Source organism: Glycine max, chromosome 20 (genome assembly GCF_000004515.6).
Source record: "Glycine max cultivar Williams 82 chromosome 20, Glycine_max_v4.0, whole genome shotgun sequence".
Lineage (NCBI taxonomy): Eukaryota > Viridiplantae > Streptophyta > Magnoliopsida > Fabales > Fabaceae > Glycine > Glycine max.
In genome coordinates, this window is record NC_038256.2 from 627,613 (window position 1) to 652,481 (window position 24,869).

At 31.3% G+C, this 24,869-nt stretch overlaps 2 protein-coding genes and 1 pseudogene across 2 annotated transcripts; 1 reads left to right on the top strand and 2 right to left on the bottom strand.

Annotated features, from left to right (window-relative positions):
• Positions 1-2,711: 2,711 nt before the first annotated feature.
• LOC100798700 (plectin) lies at positions 2,712-9,076 on the bottom strand. The gene is made up of 9 exons (XM_003556572.5): positions 8,875-9,076; positions 8,142-8,770; positions 5,458-7,749; positions 5,205-5,363; positions 4,924-5,106; positions 4,569-4,772; positions 4,353-4,451; positions 3,647-4,246; positions 2,712-3,295 (listed from the first exon to the last, which is right to left on the bottom strand). Exons 2-9 carry the CDS (start codon positions 8,760-8,762, stop codon positions 2,948-2,950), a joined length of 4,506 nt encoding a protein of 1,501 aa, XP_003556620.1. The 5' UTR covers positions 8,763-8,770; positions 8,875-9,076; the 3' UTR covers positions 2,712-2,947.
• Positions 9,077-11,650: 2,574 nt separating this feature from the next.
• Positions 11,651-13,722, bottom strand: LOC102667973 (uncharacterized; annotated as a pseudogene).
• A 7,530-nt stretch (positions 13,723-21,252) lies between these two features.
• On the top strand, positions 21,253-24,836 carry LOC100783684 (mitotic spindle checkpoint protein BUBR1). Its single transcript, XM_003555265.5, has 11 exons — positions 21,253-21,564; positions 21,643-21,702; positions 22,321-22,465; positions 22,545-22,702; positions 22,946-23,027; positions 23,117-23,180; positions 23,261-23,315; positions 23,538-23,697; positions 23,833-23,915; positions 24,353-24,430; positions 24,518-24,836. Exons 1-11 carry the CDS (start codon positions 21,359-21,361, stop codon positions 24,579-24,581), a joined length of 1,155 nt encoding a protein of 384 aa, XP_003555313.1. The 5' UTR covers positions 21,253-21,358; the 3' UTR covers positions 24,582-24,836.
• Positions 24,837-24,869: the final 33 nt, after the last annotated feature.

Here is a 24,869-nt window from a genome sequence, read left to right on the forward strand (position 1 = left end):
ATCACATTAGTAATCTTATTTCTTTAATTTAAATAGATTTTTATTAAAATTTTATGCTTATATATTAACTCTTATATTAAATTTATTTTATAATATGTATTTTGTGTGTTAAATTTACAAGTTTTATAATTTACATATTTTTGCATTTTAAATTTTTACTTGTAACATCAAACACACGATATGTAATTGGAAAAAAATGCTTAATTTATCAATGTTTCACATTCACAATAAAAACAATAACAGGACAAACAAAAAAGAAATAAAATTAAAGGAACAAAACGAAAGACCTAACTGCATGTCAGGAGTGTTGATAATGCCAATTCTGTGGTGTGACAACAAAAAATCCAACTCTGAAGGAGGTGGCTGAGATATGATTGTTTAGCAAAGAGAATGGGAAGAATATATATATATATATATATGATTGGCCTCTCCAACTCCAAGCACATGCATGAATCAAGATTAAGTTATACGTCCACTTCTTTTGCACAATGCAAGCGACAAACTTGCGTAGAATCCGTCTCACAGCTAGCTTTCTACCCCATAACCAAGCAACTTTAGTTTAAGTACCAAGTCAGGCAAAAATGTCTGGCTCCAACCATTGAGCATTTTCTCATCAGTAGTGTGCTCTCAACATCTTACACAATTGCTGACACCACAGTAAAACAGAATGCCCGGGGTTTGTGTAAAAGTAACCTAATTAACCAAGGCATAAGTTGTGTATCAATTTCTTCTTTGACTGCATGTGTCATTGGTGAAAAAAAAAAGACTTTTAAGATTATTCTAAGAGAGATGTAGAATCAATTAACCAATGTCAATATATAAAGTAAGTCTTAATTTTCTTGATCAATTTTAGAAATGATTTAGAAATACACTATCTAAATCGATTAGAAATAGAATCGATCTAGAATTAATTAAAATTCACTTTTGAGATTGGTTGTGGTCACGAGTTATGACCAACATATAAAGTCTTTTTTTTTAATAGAACTAAAATAAACATCTTCTTTGATAAAGAGCAAATACATATCAACTCGATTTTGCATAATTAATTCACCACAGAATTACCTATTCATATAGAATCATAACCATTTTCTATATATTTAGTTACAATATATGCACAAAAATCATATGGCGGTTTAGGAATGAAGTATCTATATATTTTTAACTTGAGCTTATTAGCTAAATACAGATAAAGATGCTTAGTTAATTATAATGTCATTTTTTTATAAGTATGATAACATAAGTATGTTCATAGAAGAATAAAAAAAACTTGAATTACGAGACATAAATATATAATGGACTTGTAGGACTCACATGAGCTTGTGGATCCCATAATCTCATTATGTCTTTTTGCTTGAAAAATCCAATAATCGGACAGAATTCAAACATGTTCATAGAAGCTTATTGATAAACTCCTCTAGTTCTATATGGTGGAGGAATTTATATATGCTAGATAAAGACTATTAAAAAATGTGTAGAACCTTTCATTTTCTCAAAGTGTTATAAGAAATGTTAATTAGTAATGGAGAACAAATTTGTTTTTGGCATGATGTTTGGATTGAAAATGATAGTCTAAAATATTTTTTCCTCGGTTATTTCAAATCTTTTGGCATAAATGAGAGATCTCTCTCATGTTTTTATTTTTCTCCATTTCTCAATAGATCTTTTTAAGTTAAATCAACTTACGATATTTTATCACATTCTTAGTTGTAGTCAAAGGACTTCAAATCCTTCTAATTCTTTTATCCTTAATTATTTTTAGAAGTTTTGCACCCTTCAAGGTGCTTGTGTTTTCTTGGCAAGTTATCATGAATAGATTTCCAAATCAAATTAATTTATGTAAAATATGTCTCAAGCATATAAGATATTTCTTGTATATTTTGTTTCTTTAAACAAGTTGGTCTAGTCTAGCCTGAATTTTTTGTTGATCAAGATATTGATAAAAAGTTGTCCTTGCTGCTAGTGATAAATCTTCATTGGAAACTATGAATACACACAAAGTAGATAACCTCCTCCTAACACAATTTATTTCATAGCTAAAGGCTAACCAAAATTCAATCCTTAAACCACTTTATTAAGAAATACAAATTGTTATCACTTATATCAATAGTTGTTTTTGTTAGTCTGGTCTAGTCTGTTGGTGGAATAATCAAGGTCAAACTGATATATATATATATATATATGAATTTTAAAGAAAAATAATAATAATAATGATAATATTGAGGCAAATAAGCCAGATGATTTGAGGGCCAACATTTTCCAAACTCAATTGTTTTTGGGCTTCTATTTTAAGTGTTCAGCCTGTGGAAACAATTTTCATCTATGCATATTTTTATATATGTGTATATATAAAACAAAACTATCGTACGACTTAATTATCAAAATTGACTTATACATACACTTAATGCCACTATTTTTACCATTTGATATGTATATCCCTTAAAATTTCTCTTAATTTTCTCTTAAGCCAATCAGATTGAAGCATATCTAATGAAGTTATGCGTTAGAGCTCGAGCATACATATAAGCAACAAATGAAAATGCTTATATCACCTAGTGAAATAAGGTGTTTTTTTTGTTGAACGAGTTTTATGATATTCAAACGAAAAACACAGAAGAAATGAGCTAAAAAAAAACTTGGCTTCTTCTATCATAGTAATTAGAAATAGCCACGATAGAGAGAAAATTAGAAGAATAACAGTGAATACATATATATAAAGAAGGCACAATCACAATAATTTATTATTCTCATAATTGGTGGCAGAAGCATTCAGCAATCACATCACATTCCAAAGTAACAAATCTCAATATGAAGAAAATAATGGCTATAAACCAAAAACTAGCAGGAAAAAATTGCAAGGGCAAGAAAGAATTGCATCTATATGTATGTATGTCATAAATATGTAAGGGTAACTTCCCAACAAACGCCCAGTGATTGCTTCCGAGTGTCCTCAGTAACCAAAGCCTTCGAGCGAAGATCTCAAAGAGCAGTTATGGCCAACATAAAACAAGGCAACAGCAACGACAAGCGCAATTAGAACACATACCCATGGTTGAATTCGCCTCTTACCCCGGTTGCGAAGAGCTGCGGGTACAGATTTTACCTTGGTCTGCCTCGTGAATTGAGATGTTTTCTGTGGCTTTTTTGTTACCTCAGCTGTTTTCTCAGTCTGTTCAAACTCTTCCACGCTTCTTGTTAGAGTTTCTGGGATAGGAGCAGATTCTTGTTCTGTATTCTCTGCAGTGACAGCAGAACCTGCCTTTCTTCTTTCCTTCTTCTTTGCTCTCTTCTCCCTTTCCTGCATGAAATATGCCAATGGTTATATCGTTGAAGAAGAACATGTAATTTGTTATGGGTATGTTTGGATTAATAGAAAGAGATGTGATGAAATGGAATGAATTGAAATGAAGAGGAATGAAACAGTGGAATAAAATTTTCATTCTGCTAAATGAACAAAATGCTAATTCCATCTCATTCCTTTCAAATTGGGGTGAAAAAAAAATGAAATTAAACAATAGAATAAGATGGAATAGGTTCTACTAGTTTTCATTAGTATTGCATCCTAATTTTACCAATCCAAACAACATAATACCATTACATTCCATTTCGTGCATTCCATCCTCTTTGAGTCTAAATTATATATAGTTACCTTCTCTTTCAGTTCGGCTTCTTTTTGTGCCTTTAAGGCAGCCCTTTGTTGGGCCTTCTCTGCATTACGCTTTTTCCTCAGCAGGGCCTCCTTAGCTTTCTCAATCTCCTCTAGCCTCCGCTTTTCCTTCAACTTTGCCTCCTCTTCCTCCATCCTTGCCTTCTCAGCCTTCAGTATCAACTCCTCTTCCTCCTTTGTTCTCACAGGTTCTTCTTTTTTAACTTCATCTTCATCAGACTCATCACCCCAACGAGCCACATGCTTCTCTAAGGGAGCAGGTTTGGTAGGCTTCTTAGCTTTAGTTGTCTGACTCGTTTCAGTTCTTTGTACCACAACCTTCGAAACAGGTTCATCCTTTACATTAACAGATTCTGTTGGTGTCGATTTCTTTTCTTGTTCCAGAGTTGACTGCAAGACCATGGGAATATTTTTGGAAGCTCTTTCAGTTATTACATTAGGAATTACAGGGGGCTCTTCATCAGGACCAAGTGATCGGCCATCCAGGGTTTGCAGTCTCCTCAGCGTACTCCTAGTGTTGCATCGGACGTAGTCCCTTCTGAACCCATCATTTTTGTTCCATAGCTCCATAATTCTCTCAACCTATAAATTGGTTACTCATAAATGCTGAATTCAATTTATTTGCCTAATAGAATGCATGAAAGAAAAAGATAATCTCTCTACTTGATTAATGTCTAAAAAGAATCACCTGATCAACACAGAAGCATTGCAGCTCCTCTTTTTTTCCTCCCGCTGCTAGTTCCTGTGCTTTATTTGCAGCATCTCTGTATTCCCAGAAATTTTTGCTCTGTATTATCAGTACCAAAATAGGATCAATATTTGTACATGGCATTTGCAATTGTTTTATCGAAGAGAAAAAACCAAAAAGAAAACGAATAAAGTGGAAAGAATGGAAAACTCAAACCTTCTCATGCAATTGTTTTTTCAAAGCCAGTAACTTAGCATATGCCTCTTGACGAGAATCATCAGCGGCCCTAAATCGAGCTAGCAACTCATTCAGTTTATCACATTCATCATTATATTTCTTCTTTGCGGCTTTAGTTTCTGTATCTGACTTCAGAACATTATTTCTAAGCACTTCCATTTCCTTCTTCAAAAGCTGTAAATGCTGAAAACAGTGAAATATTGATTAATGCATTGTCAAAGATATTAGAAATCCCCTAAAAATAAGTACCCATACTTGATATCAATAGTGCCTAGGAAATGCAATCAGGTATTTAATTCAGGAAATCTAGCAAAGAGAAGCTTTCATATGGTACCTTAAAGTGCTCTTCAATATTGTCATCCTTGTTGTCTACAGATTGTTGTGATTGATCCTGCTTTTTCATATTAGAAGACAACTCCTCACGGTTCTGCTTCAATTGTTTGATCTCGCGTATCAATTGCTTTTCTTTATTTAGAGGCAAAGTTTCATGCTGGATCATGTGTTCCATGCTTCTTATCTGCCAATAAGTCATATATCTAGACAAGTAAACACAACAAAACAGGCAGCAGAATCAAATCCTTATAAATATCCCCAGGAAGAAAATTGAAGGCATACCTTGTCATCTATATCCCCAACAGAAATTGCATTGTTTAATCTGTTCATTGTGGATTGGACTGAATCTATTTCCTGGCGTTTGGATTTGAGCAAGTCACGAGCAGCTCTATGGGCTGCTATTGCAGCCCTAAACTCTTGGTCGAAATCCTTACAACTGGCCTGCCCATAGTAGGATTCAAAATAATTACGAAGATTAGTCTCAAACTTACAGAATACAAAAAAGCATCTTTTGTTGCCTTCAAAATAATATTACCTTTATAGTCTGGCTTTCGATTCGAATAGCATCTCGAATTTTAGTCTTCTCCTCTACTTGGTGAAGAGCGTTTTTTATCTTCTCTTTTATGTTTTCATCATCATCATATCTGGGAACCCTGATCAAATAGTAGAATGGCTTTTTCACTACCTCTGTACCCACATTCTGTCCATCCAAAGCATCTGAGGCAGGTCTTGAATCTTCATCTCCTTGATTACTACCTTCACTTTCAACAGAAAGCCCACCTTTAACTGAAAGTTCAGCTTCACTGTCAACTGCATTAGTTTTCTTCTCAGACACATCAACGGAAGGTTGAGCTTCACTCTCCACTGCATTGTTTTTCATCTCAGACACAACACAAGCCTCTCTTTCACTCTGCAGGGCACCACTTGAAGTTTCAGCTTCACTATTCACTACATCGTTTTTCGTCTCACACACATCAACAGAAGGTTCACTTTCACTCTCAGCTACACCATTTGAAGGTTTAGCTTCACTCTCAACTACACCATGTGAAGGTTTAACTTCAGTCTCCACTGCACCACTTGAAGTTTTAGCTTCACTCTCCACTGCACCACTTGCTGTTTCAGCTTCACGGTTCACTGCACCATTTGAAAGTTCAGCTTCACTCTCCACTGCATCTTGTGAAGGCTCAGCTTCGCTCTCCACTGCACCTTGTGAAGGTTTAACTTCACTCTCCACTGCACCATTTGAAGGTTCAGCTTCACTATCTACTGCACCTTGTGAAGGTTCAGCTTCACTCTCCACTGCACCATTTGAAGGTTTAGCTTCTCTCGCCACTGCACCATTTGAAGGTTCAGCTTCACTCTCCACTGCACCATTTGAAGGTTCAGCTACACACCGCACTGCACCATTTGAAGGTTCGGCTTCACTCTCCACTGCACCATTTGAAGGTTCAGCTTCACTCTCCACTGCACCATTTGAAGGTCCAGCTTCACTCTCCACTGTACCCTTTGAAGGCTCAGCTTCCTTATCAACAGCACCATTTGAAGGCTCAGCTTCACTATCAACTGCACCGTTTGAAGGTTCAGCTTCACTATCAACTGCACTGTTTGAAAGTTTGGCTACACTCTCAATTGCACCATTTGAAAGTTCAGCTACACTCTCAACTGCACCATTTGAAGGTTCAGCTTCACTCTCTACTGCACCATTAGAAGGGTCAGTTTCACTCTCTAGTGCACCATTAGAAGGGTCAGTTTCACTCTCGACTGCAACATTTGAAGGTTCAGCTACACTCCCCACTGCACCATTTGAAGGCTCAGCTACACTCCCCACTGCACCATTTGAAGGTTCAGCTTCACTCTGCACTGCACCATTTGAAGGTTCAGCTTCCCTCTCAACTGTACCATTTGAAGGTTCAGCTTCCTTATCAACTGCACCATTTGAAGGCTCAGCTTCCTTATCAACTGCACCATTTGAAGGCTCAGCTTCCTTATCAACTGCACCATTTGAAGGTTCATCTTCACGATCAACTGCACTGTTTGAAGGTTCGGCTACACTCTCAACAGCACCATTTGAAGGTTCAGCTACACTCTCAACTGCACCATTTGAATGTTCAGTTTCCCTCTCAACTGCACCATTTGAATGTTCAGTTTCCCACTCAACTGCACCATTAGAAGGGTCAGCTTCACTTTCTACAGCACCATTTGAAGGTTCAGCTTCACTCTCAACTGCACCATTTGAAGGTTCAGCTACACTCTCCTCTGTATTGTTTTTCATCTCAGACACAATTTCACTCTGCACTGCACCATTTTTCAACTCTTGCACATCAACATCATTTTCAACTGCAATGCTTTTCAACTCACAAACATCAACAGAAGGTTCATCTTTGCTCTCCACTGCAATGTCAGACACAACATCACCATCCCCAGTCACATCTGTGCTGTTTAAGGCTGTTAAATTTTCTCCTTGAGGAACTATTTCACTTCCTGCTTCCTCCTCGGACCTTTCCAACTTACTGCCTGGTTCACCTTCAACAGCTATCTCATTCTCCTCAGTGCATTCACTTGGCTCCGGCTTTGCCAAACCTGAGACAGACTCAACCTGCCCCTTCTCTGAACTGTTTCGAGCATCTTCAGGTTCACATTGCTTCAAATCTGTAGTGGCAGAGACACCATCAGCATCAACAAGAATCTCATTCTTCTCAAGAACTTCTTCCGCATCATGATCACCATCAGTTACAATGTCCTTCTCATCCAAAACATCTGCACTAACGACATTTACACTTTCCCCACTTTTATCCACATCTTCATCAGATACAGACTCACTTCTTCCCTACACGTTAGAAGAAAACTGATAAAGAAATCAAGTAGACTAATCAACCAAAATATGGCCTAAATAATTTAATTTAGTCAATTAGTCCTAAAAATAAAAAACATACAGATACATTGTCTCAATCGCTAAAATGACAAGTGATGCTAATCCTTATAATCATAATTTCAACAACTAAAACGACCTCCATCTGGTCAACTTAGGAGCTTAAACGAATTCACAGACTAATTTCAGAGTAATTAGCGACATAAACTACCACACGCACTAAAATGACATTTTTTTTGTAATTTCAGAGATTGATTTCAAGGACTAAACAGAATTAAGCTAGAAAAGAAAAACAAATAAATTTATTAAAAAAATAATAATTAAAAGTACTATTGTTAATCATTTCTTACCTGAACGTCATTTCCATTTCCAACGTTCTGATCAGTAGTAGCAGTTACTTCTTCCTCAACTGTTTCCACCGCGACATCATTGTGAACATCAACACATTCGAATTCGCGATCACTGTGATTCACATCAGCATCTCCCTCCACAGCACTCACAACGACACCGTTTTCATCTCCCGAACCCTCCGCACCATCCAGCATTTCGCATTCCTCAACTCCGTTAGCGTTCGCATTCACATCATCACCGTTCTGAACATCCGAATCACCGACGACAACGTATTCATCGTGATCCGTAACCAACTCCTCCGCAACAGCATTAGCACTCTTATCATCATTCTCCACGACGCCGTTTTGAACGGATCCCGTGTCGTTTTGACCATCCGCACATTTTAATTCATCATCCCGCGAAACGACATTAACCATCGCCGTTTCGGAAACTTCCTCTGCCGTACCGTTAGACACTGCATCTTTACAAATTTTCTCCGACAACGCAGCACCGTTGTTGTCGGCGGCAAGATCCAAATCGCCACCGACACCGTGAGCAACTCCATTGGCCTTGACGCTGCGGTGATCGGTGACGGAATCGCTTACTTCGCCGCGCACATTCACCACCTGCTCCTCCGTCATAGTAATCCCTGCGACATTAACATCAAAATCAAAATTCAAAACAGCAAAAACACGTCAAAAGAAAAGGATCCAACGCGGATCAAATCGCAATGGCGGAATCGAATTGGCTTACGGAGATGCAGAGTCGGATCAAGCGTGAGCGAAGAGATCGAAAGTGTTAATATGAGAGAATAGAAGAAAATGAGAAAACGAAAACGAAACGAGCGTTTAGGTAGGAACAGAGCGAGATGCAGATACGGATGCAGATATATAGCCGACACAGAAGAGAGAAATGAAAAAAAAAGACGAATAGAATAAGAAAGGTAATGCCAGTGTTCCACTTGGTTTCAAAAATACTAGTAATTGATTAAGTTCGTGAATTTGTCTTTACATTTCAAATTTGAATTTTTTATTTTTATTTTTTGGAATTTAGACTAGATGCATCTTTTATCTGGATTCTTTTTATCAAATCAGAACAAATTATGATGCCATCGCTATATACTGTTTCCTTCCTTTATCTCCACTAACAAATCATTATCATTCTGTGTATGTGTTAATTGTACTACTGTTTTTTTTTTAATAAGTAGCAAATAATAATTGCACTACGATTTGAAATATTAATATTAATTAATGTAATTAAGCAGGTGTTAACTAGTAATCTTAAAAAAATAATAGTCCATCACTCTCAAAATAGTTATCTTCTAGATTGTTTTATAAGGACTAAAAAACATAAATAAAAAATAATAATTTTATAAAATTAAACCTATATAATTAATTCATCATTAATATATTTATACATTTTGTAGTTCATAATTAATATTATAACTTATAAGGAATATAAGTGAAAATAAAATTAATGTTACATTAAAAAATTAAAATAATAATTATTTTAAAAAAATTTCTTACACAACATTTGTAATGGGACAAAAAAAGTGTAAAATTATAAGAATTAAAAGTTAAAAAATATTAAAGACAATTTACTTCTACCTCAATCATTCCATATTTTAGATATACAATTGCTTCAATACTCGAAAGACTTGTTATCTCAAGAGATTTAATAAAGATACTGCAAACTCATTCTAATATGTTTTCTTTTAGTTTAATTTTAATATAGCTAGTATTTTAGTTTGCTGAATTTGTGTATAGGATGCATGTATATTTTTATATAGTAAAAATTTATAATGAATAAATTTATAACAAACAATACTTTTTAATCTTTATATTTTATTTTAAATTCATATTAAATTATAATAAAAAAAAGTTATTTTTAAGAACCGGCATAATGTTAGTCTAAGTAAAACTAATCTCATTCTTTAGATAAGGTTTTGACCTGATAAAAAAAAATTGTGAAAACTTTGAAATCTACACCAATAATATGATTACTAAAATAAAGTTATGGTATTTTTTACGCATTTAATATATATGTATTGTCAGTCTAAAGATTTCACATGCTTAATCAATAAAAAAAATCAGTTTTAGTATGACTTTTATATTAATATATTCATTACAATAGTTTATTTTTTAAAAATATTATTGACATTTTTACACTTTCAAAGTTTTATTGCAGTCAATTAATAAAAATCTATTTTAGTATAGCTTGTCAGATAATTATTATAAATATGAATAAATTTATAATATATGATAATTTATTAGTGGATGATAGTATAAAACATATATTATTTATTTTATTTTTAATTATTGAAATTATTAAAATATTAAAATTTAATTTAGAGATAAAAATTGAAAAGGATAAATACTTAAAAAAATAAGTATATAAATAAATTTAAATAAAATTAGAAAAATAAGATAATGTAAAAACTTTCAAAAGAAATTTTGTGTTTATGTTACTACCGGCTATTCTTCCATTTTTTAAAACAATGATAATAATTTAATGTTTACATTTTTTTTCCGCAACAGTGATAACGATTTGAACTTAGTTCTAGTATTAGTAGATTAAATAATAATTTTGTTCTCATTAATTTTCTAAGATTTTGGTTTCTTTAATTTTTAATTGTAACATTTAATCCCTCTAATTTTATAAATGGATGATTTTTGTGATTATTAGATATATTAAATTAATTATGAATTAAATAAAAATTATTAATTATTAAAAAACTTTAATAAATTTTTTTAAACCCTATTGTGATGTTGCTCTAGAGTTACCTACGACAATGAAGATGGAAGAGGTATATGCAGAGAAGAGGGAGAACATAATATTTTAGAGAATTATGATTAATAATATTTTTTTATTAAGTTTTTAATTATTAATAATTTTAATTATTTTATAATTAACTTAATAACTCAAATAATCAGAATTATTTGTTAATAATTTATCAATGACCAAAATAGCCAATTTATAAAATTAGAAGGACCAAATGTTAATTAAAATTCAAAGAGATCAAAATTATGAATTTAAGAAATTAAAAGAATTAAAATTATAATTTAGCCAAAATATTACTGAAACTTTGAATCATTAAGTTGACTCTAGTTGGGTTAATCACTGTCTAATTTTTTTTTATAGAAATACTGTCTAAATTTAACTATACTATATTAATATAATTATAATAAATAAATGTTCACCAGTACTCTTAAAAAATAAAAAGTAAAAGCATTTATAGTAAAAAAATTGTTAAAATATATTATTAACACATTCTATTGTGATTTTTAATTTATTTTTAACATGATTTAAAAATTAATATTATTTTCTTAGCAGTGTTTTTCTTTTGTACAAAGGGGGTGTATAATATTATTAATTTCTTTAATGACTAGATTCCTTCTCCTTCTATTAAAACACCAACTTATTCATTTATACTTAACTGTCTTGTACGCATCAATGTTTAAGAACAATACATAATAAATATTTGAATACATTAAATTAGGTGGTCAATGAAAAGAGTTCCATGATTACCTCAAAACCTTTTTCGCATGTACTAACTCTCACCTTGCCTTGCTCCAAATTCAAGCATTGCCTCTAACTTAGCAACATCTCTTACACCCTCAACAAAATAGAGGCGAGGTTCAGCCACAAACTAACTCCCCTTCTTCTTCTTGATGGTGAATATTTCAGATACATCGTTAATAAAAACTTTTAATTCTTTAGTTACTCTACTGAATGAAAAAATTAAGGAGATTTTACTTTGTCCATCTATGAATCGATCGACATCATATAATAAAATTAAACTAGGTAACCAAGTTTTCTATGGAATCCACACTCAATTTGTAGGGTTCCATTCAAGCCAACAACTCAACACAAGGTCTTAGGTGATTTGGTGGAGACAACCATTACAAGCACTTATGAACATCCATTCTCCAAATGAAAAATGGATGATGTAAGGGTGATCTCGAGGAGGTAAGGTCAAATCCACGTGAGATATCATAGCTGAAAATGAAACCACCTCACACCCAACAAGCGCTCTTAACCCTATAATGAAATGCATACCCATATCAAGAATGAATTCTTCAGTGAAATTGCATCTGCAAGAGCTTGAAAAGTAGGGACTTAAACTCTTCATTGATCCTTCAAAGTATTTGTCCTCCTACTTTTTTGTTATGAAGCAAAAAAGCATTTATTTTGTAGTTTAATTCTCTTTAGATATTAGTAAAAGTAGTTCATGCATGAAAAAATAACTGATACTCTCCTTTAAATAATGTGTATCATGTTTATTTCATTTATTTTCCTAAAATCTCAGGATTCTTTTGATTTCCTAAAAAGCATAATACTACTGGACAACACAAACATTATTATCCCATGTTTGATTTTTAAAAAAGACATGGGATAACACAAAATATACAAAAATGTACAAGACCCAAAATCCACTTTTTGTTACTAAAAAAATCACATAATAACTTTTTATCCAAAAGTACAAAATATTTAAAAGATAAAAATATCCCCCTTATTCTCTCTCCTTCTCCCACTTTCTTTGCTTTTTTTTTTTTTGGAATTCTTTGCTTGCTTATTCTTCAATCCATTTGGTTGAATTGCAATTTTGACAGCCCCTTTAATTTTTTGTATGTGATTTTGGTCCTCTTGTCCCCACTTTTATTGCAATTTTAGTTTTTATATTTTAAAAAATCATAATTTTGATACAATCCTTAGTTTTGCATTTTTTTTTTATTTTAGTTCGATTAAATTTTAGATCTAACATATTCATTAAAGGTATCATAAAAAAATAATTTAATTGGTTAAAATATAAAAAAAATATGCCAAGTTGAGAATTCAGTCAAAATTGTCAAATTCTAGAATGTGGAAACTAAAATTATGGGAAAAAATAGGAGAGTCAAAATTATAAATAAATAAAAATCAAAGGTGGACCAAAATGGTAATTTAAAGAAAATATTAGATAGTTTTCTCATATATATTTTATCTCTTTAATTAATGACTTATTTATTCTTCCTAATCATTAGTTCCACTAAATATTGATTATGGGTAGTGTTGAAAAAAATATTTAATACAATATTAATGTTATAAAATGACACATATTTTAAAATGATTTTTTTCCTCTAAAATGTCATATAATCTGGAATGAATGAAGGGAGTATAAAACACAATAAAAGTGACTTTAACAACTAATCGAAAGAGACTCCAAGTCTTTAATAGAGGGGAAAACCTATTATATAACAGTTAACTAGCATAAGCTTGAACTTTAAGCCAAACAAATAAAATTTAATGGATTGAGTTTTTTTTTTTTTGAGAAATTGAACTAGGTCATATCAGCTTTAATAAGGCAAATTAATTTCTCAACCAAAAGCCTATGGTCAACAAGACTCAGTCAAGTGATTGGGTTGATTTTTCAAATAAACTCAATCAAAGTAGCATTATTTTTTTATGTTGTTTCTTAACAAAAAAAAATATGCATGGTGGTTGAGTTAGTTTGAGTATTGAATTGAAAGAAAGAAAAAAAAAAGTAAAAAGAATCAAACTACAGTATTTGAATCGATCAAGTTGAATTGGTTCAAATTGAATAAAACTTACCCAGTTCATGTTGGTTCGACTTCGATCACAATTAGACAAGTCATAAATTAAAGTAACAAAAAAGAGAGTATAAAACTGACTTTTTGTTGTTTAACATTTCCTCACTTTATTTCATAAATTGTTTGCATAAAGTTAATATTTTACTATTCCGTGTACCAAAAGAAAATGTTTTACTATATTTCTACTAAAAAAGAAGGTTAATAAGATTTTTTTTCTCTCAAGAGAATAAGACATTCATTAATATACTTTTTTTCTAATATATATTATTCATTGTGAAATAATTACCGTTTTAGGGTGTTATAAAGGGTTTTTAAAAAATAATATTTTTCTTAAAATTTAGAAAAATAAGCTATAATGAAACTATTTTTTTAACTATATATTATTTTGTCAGAACAAATGCTTTATCGTCAGTTCGTAGCCCATGGGTTCATGCCTTCACAATCACAACCCAAAATAGAGACCATGCTTATATATCAACTTAAGCCACATTGCAAGACTAAAGCAGCTTGCTTACGAATTCAAATCAGTTTACAATATGCTGCTGCTCCCTTATTTTTGTTTAATTTTTTTTCCTACCGACAAGTTCAAGCCTTGTTTTAATCTTAATAATAGAAAAAAAAAACAAAAAGATATTATATACCATGTGCTTGGATCCCATTATGTAGCTTAAACGTGTGCCACTTAAATAATTATTAATTAGTTGCTTTTGTTTGTATTTTGACTTGATAATTTTTTAGATATTGATTGACAATGATATTTTAAACATATTGTTTAAAATCAAGTCACTCCTACTCTTTTTTTAATATATTTTATTCATATTACCCTTGTTCTAGAATAGCTATCAAAGAAGTTTAATTCCGTGGGAAGTGAATTTTCAAAGTTATAAAACTATTCTCAAGCACGTGTATTATATAATGGAAAATTGATAATACCAAAATGCATTTAGTTGATATGTATCAATATTGTCACCAACTCACCATTTAGACACCTTGACTATAATAAAGACAATCTACTTCGTGATTAAGATTTTTGAAATAATTCAACCTTAACTTATGAAGTAAATTTCTTAAAGACAATCTCTAAAATGCTTTGGACCCACCCAACAATCTCTAGGGCAAATATACATCTAAGACTAATCTAGTCATGCTTAATGTACCCAAAGTTGGATATATGACTTGGAATTCGTGGACAATCCTGCTTAGCCTACAATCCATATATGCAAGCTAAACCCTATAAAATGAGTCCTAATTTGAACACAAGTTTTTCCAGTCTAGTTTGTGTAGTCCACTTACAATTGTAATGCATTGTATTTTATATCACATATTTGTTTTTAGTCTCTACCAATGTTTTTTCCCATAAGCTAATTAAAATTGAACAAAAAATTATAAGTATTAAAGTAAAAAAAAATATTAAAATAAAATAACAAGAATCAAAACTAAAAAATAAATAAATTATAAGGATCAAAAGTCAAACAAAAATTTTAAAGATCAAAAGAAAAATATAATTATATTATAAGAATAAAAATATATTTAAACCTTAAAATAATATAATTTGACGTGATAAAATTAAGAATAAAAAGATTTAATTGCTATCCATAAAATAATTTTACACTTATAATCATTAAACTCTAAATTTTTTATTTTATCCTCACAACTTTAAACAGCATGCAACTTTAAAAAAAATGAATAAGTTTATTTATTTATTTATTTACTTACTTACAATCTAGCTTTCATGATCAATAAAATAGAGTTTATACAAATAATTATCAAGATAATGAAAAATAATGTATGTATTATCGGTGTAAAATTATATTATATTGACACCTAATAAAATCTAACAATTTAGTCACATTAATTAGTTTTATTTGAAATTAAAAAATTAAAAAAGTTAATCAATCACCTATTTTTTTTTCTAATGACCCTTCTCCACCTTATTCTTTCATCTCTAAACTTCAACTTTCTATTTTTTTTAATCACCCTCCTTCGCCACTAATCTCAAGACCTCAACCCTCCAATTTTATTTTTGTCACCCTCCTCAACACTACTTCATCTTAAAACATCAACCCCGATAATTTTTGGTCACCCTCTTCAAACTCATTCCCTCATTTCAGAATCTCAACTCTCCATTTTTTCAATCGCCTTCCTCTTCCCCACTTTCCATGTCAAAACCCTACTAAGCTCGCATTGTTTTTAGCCAGCCTCCTTCTCTTTACTCCCGCATCTCAAAAAGGATCAAATTAAAATACAAATTTCGGGGGAAAAAAAGCATGAAGGAGAAGAAGAATGTTCTTTCTAGATTTTTAATTTAGAAATAAATTTTTACATGAAATGTTGACACGAATAATTACTTAAATTTTATTAGAGAATAGGGTAAAATAGTTTTACAATCTTAGTATATTAAGCTCTAATATTATATATTATATAATTTAACAATGGGATCAATTAAATTTAATTGTTATTAAAAATTACTAAAATATCATTTTCACACATAGACTTGTGAAATATTTTATCTTATCATTATAACTTCAAACAGATGAATAGTTTACTTTTGATAGGTTTATTTATTGATTTATGAAAGCTCGACGAATTGTTCTTTATGATCCGGTTTTCAATTGCAGACAAGAGATATAAATCATAAAACTCTATGGAGAATGGAAAAGTTTCCTTCAATAAAGCCATGATAGAAGAAAGAAAAGAGAGTATGAAAGAGGTAGAAATAGTAAAATGAACAAGCAAACAAAATATTCGATGGTCATGACCTAACTGTTATGGAAACATATTCGATCAAGGGATACTTATTTATAAACAGGTAAATTCCTCATAACAAAAATTTATATTCTTGTTGCCACATCAAAGTCATTCTTTTTGTTCATATAGTATATAGTTTGCATCATTCTAGCGTATGACACTGAATCAAACTATACCATTATATTAATTGCCTCCGTTGGTGCAACAACACAAGCTAGAGTCCAGCTAACGTAGGCTCTCAAAAGGGTGAAATTGATCAGAACTTCACTGAGTCACATAAATAATAGATCTAGGCAATACCAGAAGTCTTAATAGTCCAACACGTAATCCAGATTTAGTTTAGCACGTAGTGGTGCAAGTAAGGATCATGAATGTCAAAATATAAAACTTTCAAAATGTGAGGGTTGTCGTATTCAATCCTAATGGTAGTACGTGCACATGCGCTACTCATACAACTCATTGTACTCTGTTTTTGGCTGTCATGTAAGTGGAGCCATGTGATCAACACAGGGAAAGAAAACGTATATATATATATATATATATATATATATATATATATATATATATATATATTTTTTTTTTTATCTGTCCTTGTGAGGTTATTTAATATAATAATAATAATAATAATACTTATATTTTTAGTCGTTTAAATTTAAAATAGTTTTATTTTTGGTATCCAAATAAAAAAAATCATTTTAATCTCCTAAGTTTTTTTTTAAAAAAAATATGTTTTTAACCTTGGGAGTCTTAAACAATTTTAACAATGATGAAAAGTGATAATCTGACATTACCAACATTTGACACGTGTCTACTTTAAGACATCACCAAAATCATTTAAAAACATATATTTTGAAATTTAAGGAATTAAAATGAATTATTTCAATTTGAAGAATAAAAAATGGATTTATTTAACGAGTGAGAATGATGTATTTAGTGAAAGAATATGTATTTAATTATTATCATATACAAAATTTTCTTGAAACAACAATAAACATGAATCACAAGAAGAATTATTTTTTGACCCAAGTGGGTTAGAAGACACTTGTGGTTTCTAAACCATGAAAAAATTCCCAATTTTTAAAGAATAATAAGGTAATTAGTAATAATAATAAGTATGGTTCTCATATAATTGAAAACCATTTATTTATATATTAATTACTTTGAAATTATATTTAAATAATTTCTAATTGATAAGATAATTTTTGTATACTAATAGCATATTAAAATTTAAATTTATTTGACTTGGATAACTTAAAAGTCAAACTTTCTTAATAACATCTTACATCACTGACACAACTTACATGTAGGGTTGGTATGCAGAAAGTCCTTTCAGGAATGGCCCCAATAAAAATTAGCTGCACAAAATTGGCCCACAACTTAAATGGACCTATCGAATTTTGGTATCGCGTGGCAATGCAAATGTTTCACATTTTCTAGCAAAATTTTGGATTGGTTTTGGTTTTTTCCTTTTAAAATGCAGAAAGCCAGAAACTACATGGACCGCACACATATAGCCTATAGGTCATATTTAGCGTAAGTTGAATAAATTTATGGATGAATAAAACTAAAAGTTATTTCAAAATTATATTATGGCTTAAAAAAATGTCTGACTTTTTTGTAAAACTCATTATTAATGTATTTCAATCTTGATTATTTATCATAAATTAATCTAATAGTTAAAATTTATTTTTCTTATTTTTACGTAAAAAAATTATATGAATAGATACGTCTTTTTATATATGAGGAAGAATTACTTTTGGAGTATTTTTTTAATTTTTTTACTCTACTTAATAAACTTTTTATAAAATGAAAAATTTAGAAATTCAACCAACAAATTATGTTTTCATATAAAAAAATTAGATAAATTGAATGTGCATAGATATGTAATGCCATATCCAACATTTTTTATATTTGGAGTACAAAAAACTTCTTATTTTTTTTTGGATGGGTAGAAATGAATTGAAAAAAAAAAGATAGAATGAAACTACAATTTTTTTCATCTTCTGTTTGAGAGGATAAACATTTTTGTGGGACTCAAAAAAAAAAACCCCCATATTGGAATGAATTGGGAGGGAAATGATCTTTTTCTTATTTGATTAATTTTAAAATTATTCAATAACATTTTTTAAAAGTAATAAATAATTTTATGTTAAGAAAAACTATTAGATTGGAAAATAATTTTTTAGTTATTAGAAAATATTTTAATATAATTATTTATTTATTTTTACTTCTTTTTTTCACTCACCCAAACAAGCAGAAAGAAATTTCACTACTCCCTTTCTATATCTATCCATCCAAACAACATATTTTTTATTCTATTTCTTTCCCTATTCATATTGATTTTTTTTAGGTGACCTATTCATCTAGATATCACATATTTCATTTTGTTTTACTATATTTATTGCTCCATTATTTTTACTCCTTTACTGCTTTTGTCGTCCCATTAAAGTCAAGGTAACAAACCATAAAACAAAGAGTCAAGGTAACAAGTAATCTACTATAATTAACATATGATTATTATATTTTGAATTTTTGACATATATTCAATTCGATATTAATTTGTTGTTAGAGTGCTGGGCCGATATCAATGTAACTAAGGAATACATCACTAGATAAAGAAAAAGATTTTTAGGTACTACGGAATACATAAAATTACATATACATACTCATGTATAAAAGGTTAGGCCATCTTGAAGTAGTTGGCTACTTGGATTCACTTAGAAAAAGAAAAGACTTAGCTAGATGTCTAGAATCAAGCAAATTTATATTTAGCTAAATTTTTCTTCTAACTTATGAAGTGATGTCATGAAGAATGCAAACAAGATTGTAATTGTTTCCTCTACCATGAAGGTTGGATTTGTAACATGTTTTAGAAGCATGCTTGACGCATCATCATTGCAATTTTACTTTAAGGCTTGAAATTGACAACAATAAAACTAAGTCGTTAAGAATTTAATGTCATAATAATTCTACAATTATCTTTTTTTCCTATAAGAAATACTTAGTGTGCAAAATGTAAATATTTAAAATACTTGTGAGCCAAATAAAAATTTCATATGTGGCGTGTTACTTAAGTATATTGATATAAATTTAATGAAAATAAGTTCGTTGACTAAAAAGTTATTTGTAACAATTTTAATTGTCGATTTTTCAATGATTCTCACACTACGACATTTTACACAAAGGATGAGAGGGATCTAGAAACCGTGTAAACATGAGACTATATAACTAAGGATGACTTAAGAAATTAATTGAAACTACCTATACCATCAAGATATATCTACTTTTGGTAGCCCATCACATAATAACTTCATTATTAAGTGTGCTTGACTTGAAGTAGTTGTGAGATAAGTGACCTTCCGGAAAGTTTTTCGAAAAGTGAGTAAATGAGAACAAAACATGCTGAAAAATATTGTGTTGATTTGTAGGGTTGGTCATTGATCCTAGAAGTAGACAAAGCTGATTTTTGAGATCTCAAAAAGAGTTACATGTGGAGGTTTTTGACTAGTGGAGGATTCTGACCAACAAGGATGTTGAGTGAAATTTCACCGTGTGAAATGTTATAGAGTGAGAACCATCGATAAGTCAACAATTATGAATGTTACATTGTTGCCCTAAGACATTTATTCGCCTTATTGACTAAAGGAGGAAACAAAGAACATAAGAAATATATAAAAAATTGTGAAGTAGATTAGTTAATCACTAGAAAAGGAGTTGAATAGCGACACTTAAATGACTACTTTGATCATTTTCTGCACAAATATCACACTATTTCTTATACTTCTCAAAAGCTTTAGAAATTGTTTCTCCTTTTCAGAATATGATTTTTTTTAATAAAAGTTGATGCTATTTTTGAAGTTTTAAACTCTTTGAAAAACCCTTTTTGAATGAAAGATAAGTTAACTAAATTTAATCTTAAGGATTTTTCAAAAGCTAAGATAAATATGTAGCAACCATTCATATATGAGAAGAATAAAAGTAAAGGAAGATATCATATATAAATTTATATTGATTCACCCATAAATCTTGAGCTATATCTAATACCTATATATGTCGGATTTCCACTAAATTACAAACACCAAATACAAATGTATACTTTTTCCTCAATCCTCCTCAAGCTTTTTCAATATTTTTCTCAAACCTCTACAAGATGTGCTTCAATTCAGTATTCTCACCTTTTGTGAGTTATGACTAATATTCTAAACTTTTGTAGGTTGTACTTAATATTCTCAACTTCTATAGACCTTTCAACTAATATTCTTAGCTTATGCAAACTTTCACTTAATTGACATATTCTTTTACAAACCTCTCTATCTCTAGGCTTAAACCCAAACAACAATCTTTTGTTAACACACAACAACCCATAAGCAAATAAGATTGTTCCATAGATACCACGTTTTACAAAGGAAAAACATGAGATAATAAGAGAACGAGACGATCATGACGGGTTTTGATGATGTCACGTGAATTTTGAAGGGATTGTTGATTTATGTATTATTGATTGTTAATTTTACTTATCAAATCTCTTTTGTGTAAATATTAATTTTTTTGTTAAGTTAATTTACTATTATAACATTTTTTCTTGGACAATTTACTTATATTCTTTTCAGTAATTAAAAACTATTATTTTTTTCACTTTTATCCTATTTATATTCATCCAAATAACACATATTTCTCATGATATTTTTTAATTTTATTTTATTTCTTGCCTTCTTCATTCAATTGTAGTGAGATGATGATTCATAAAAAAAAAGAATATTTTATTTGGAATGAGATGTAACGGCTAGTTGGCTCACCATATAAAATAATAATTAAATTTTCAAAATTTGAATCACAAAAGCCGACACCGCTCCCACTTAGCCTATTTCCCTTTGATTGATTGATTCACTGCAACAACAATGGCGGAGGCCGAGATGGAGAAGATAACAACAATAGACCCAGAGACGGAATTTCTGGCGTCGAAGCGGAAGAACGGGAACGAGTGGGAGACCTTCAAGGAGAACGTGAGGCCGCTCAAGAGAGGACGCAATGTCAACCTCTTGAACCACGCCCTCAACTCCCACACCGATAACCAACTCAAGAAATCCCTCGTCCAACAACGAAGGTTCCTTCTTCTCATTCATTCATTCATAAATAATTCTCTTTTGTGATTTCATCTCATTTCTGAGTTTTCCTGAAGCAGCAAACTGATTCAAGCCATCCAAGAATACCAGGGTGACGATCCTCTTCTCCCCTGGATACAGTGAGTATAAATATATCTCTTTCCATCCCCAATTATTTCACTTTTGTTTGCTTCCAGAAAAAATAATAAAAATGGGCAAATTAATCTTCCCACATGTCATAAGTAAATTGCCCCTTCTGAACCCTTAAAATATGCATTCAATAGCCCAAATCCCTTAAATTTAACAAAAAGTTATTAGAATGATCTACAGAGCAATTTCTGCATTAGTATCAGAACAGTGCTTGTAGTTATAATTATTTAAGATGCATTGAAATGATGATTAAAATTAAAAAGGTGACAAAGTTGTTTTATTGTAGTTATTAAAAATAAGTATAATAAGAAGTTCTTCCAAAAAAAAGTATAATAATAAGTATAACACTAACAATTTGTTTGCATGGAGAGAAAATTAGAGGAGAAAAAAATTTGGAAATGTCAATCGAGGGAGATTTTGAAATTTTGTTTTTTTAGTGATTTTCCCCCCATTTTCTCGTTAATCAAATGCAAACATAAAATAAAATAGTGTTAAGAATGTTTCATTTGATGTGTTTTATATATGATATGTGATTATTTAGTCATTAAGCAACTAAGAACTTACTGTTTTACTATTTATTTATCTAATTAATTTTATTGATGTTGAAGGTGTATCAAGTGGGTTCAGGAGGCCTTTCCTCCTGGTGGAGACAGTTCGGGGCTGGTGGTGATTTATGAGCAGTGTGTGCGTGCCTTTTGGCACTCAGAGCGCTATAAGGATGATCTTCGCTACCTCAAAGTGTGGCTGGAATACGTGGGTGGATTATCACACTCTTGTATGCATTATAATGTGGTTACTTCAATTATTTTTGACAATTTAAGCAATGTTGCAGGCAGATAATTGCTTTGATGCAGACGTTATCTATGCTTTTCTGGATGCAAATGGCATTGGAAAACCTCATTCCATTTTCTACATTTCATATGCTTTGCATTTGGAATCTAAGAACAAGTTTAAAGCTGCCAACCAGATGCTGGAGCTTGGCATATCTAGGTAGTGACCCTAATCTCCTGGAGCCTGTGTGAAGGAAATCTTTTCTTGTGTGATTTATGTTGCTACATTTCCCCTTCATTTCAAAATCTTTTCATGGTTTTGGAGTTTGTGGTTCACAAGTGTGTGTTCATAATCATATTCTGGTGGTATACTATCATGTACGACTTTGATGTTATATTTTTCATGATGACCTTCATGTGTTGCGAACTTGCAAATCCCTCATTTGATAGGTGCATTTTGCAGGAATGCTCAACCGATTGAGAAATTGAAGGCTGCTTATAGACAATTTTTTGCACGCTCAATGGCAAGGCCTATAGCTATAGATGTATGTGTTCCAATTGATTGCCTCTTTGAAACTGTTATACTTATTATAATATGATCTATTGATCTATCTACTTTTCTTTTGCTATCTAGGATTCAGTAGAAAAACTGGCACCCACGCGTAGCTTTGGAACTGTTCTTGCCAAGGGAGAAAATCGTGAGGCCTTTATTTTGTGCAATATCTTTAATCTCTAATTCATGAATATGAATTTTGAACAATCTTCCCTGTTGTGGCAGGTGCACCGCTGTCCATTTTGAACTCGAACCGTGATCCTTCTGCTAAGAATGATAGGTAACAGGGTTGTTTCTTTGGCTTTATTTAGTTGTTGGAGTTGGTTATCTGGTGGTTCTTCCCTTCATTTCCTTTTCATTAGTATTTTTGTATCATAAAATGCTTATTTTTCAAATTGCACACTACACAGTATTGCATTGTAGAGAAGTATATGAAATGTAAACTCCAAACTCATGCAACATTCCTCCCTGGGCATTTTTGAAATGTTCTCTCTTCATGTAGGACCCGAGCAGCTCCACTTTCCATTTATAAAGATTCAGCTGACACTGGTGATACTGATCCTCATAAGCCTGACCCGTCGCACTCTTGGCACACACTTGGAGCTCGAGCTGACAGAAATAAGGAAAACAATGCAATTCCTGGCAAGTGGAAGTCCTATAAGGTGCTAATTTTCACACTCTTTTTTTGCTTGCCTTTTCATGATTGATCATATACTATAACATATTACAAAACCGTACTTTCTTTTGGTGTGTGTGTTCTACATTCATTTAATGCCCAAGTTACTGAATGATTTCAGGTTCCACAGCGACCTGGGACTAGAGTTGGAGGGGCTACTCCAAGTGCCTTTATCCCAGTGTTTGTTGATGAAGAATGTCAAGAGTAAGTGGAATCACTTTCCGTTGTCAGTTTGTCTGTACGCAATTTTGTTCTTTCAAACTTAATTTACCTTACAAAATGGGGTGACAAATTTACTATTTTTATAATTTTTTATATCTATGTAATCCTGAAAATTTTATTCTCATCAAATTTTAGAGTACACAACTTGTCCTTTTTAGTTATCATTGGAAATGAAATTTGATCAGCATTAGTTTTAGTCATGTTTTTGTTTTTGAAATGTGGTGGATTTTATCCTTGACCCCCACCTTGTATTTCATTTTGACCTAACAAGGGACCGAATCCATCACATGTAAAAAAAGACAAGAGGGGACTTAAACGCATTTTACCTTACAAGAGAAAAAGCTTAACCTTTTTTTTCTGTGTGAAAAGAATAATGTTAAGAATGATTCAGTACTGAACTATTTTACATGTGGTAACAGTTCACAAAGTAAGAAAGCAGAGGGTTGTAAGTCCTCAAGTTTGAAGATAAGGCAAGAGGACGACAAGGAACTGAAAAGGTACTTATTAATCGTGATTCACGTGACAATTTCTAAAAAGAGGGTCCTCATGAATTGACACATTATCTGTATTGTTGTTCCTTTCAGGGAAACAGAGCTACTGAGGAAGAATCCATTACGCAATTTTCCTCAAAACAGCCTCCCTAGATAATTCAGTGAACTTTTGATGACAGCCATGAATTATTGCAGCAGTGTGCCATCATTTCTTCAACAGTTTCCCGCTCTCAGCTTTCCCCTGGAAAGCTTGACCGCATTTAACATGTGCTTTCTAGTTGGTGCTGGAATTTCGGGTTTGTTTGATTTGATTGGTTGAAAACAATGAACGAGTAATATTTGGACAGAGAATTTAAGAAATTTGTAATGTGGGACAACATTATTACCTCAATTCAATTCTTTTCATTTGTAAAATTGTTAGTCTATTTTGCCCAATAGAAGAAAC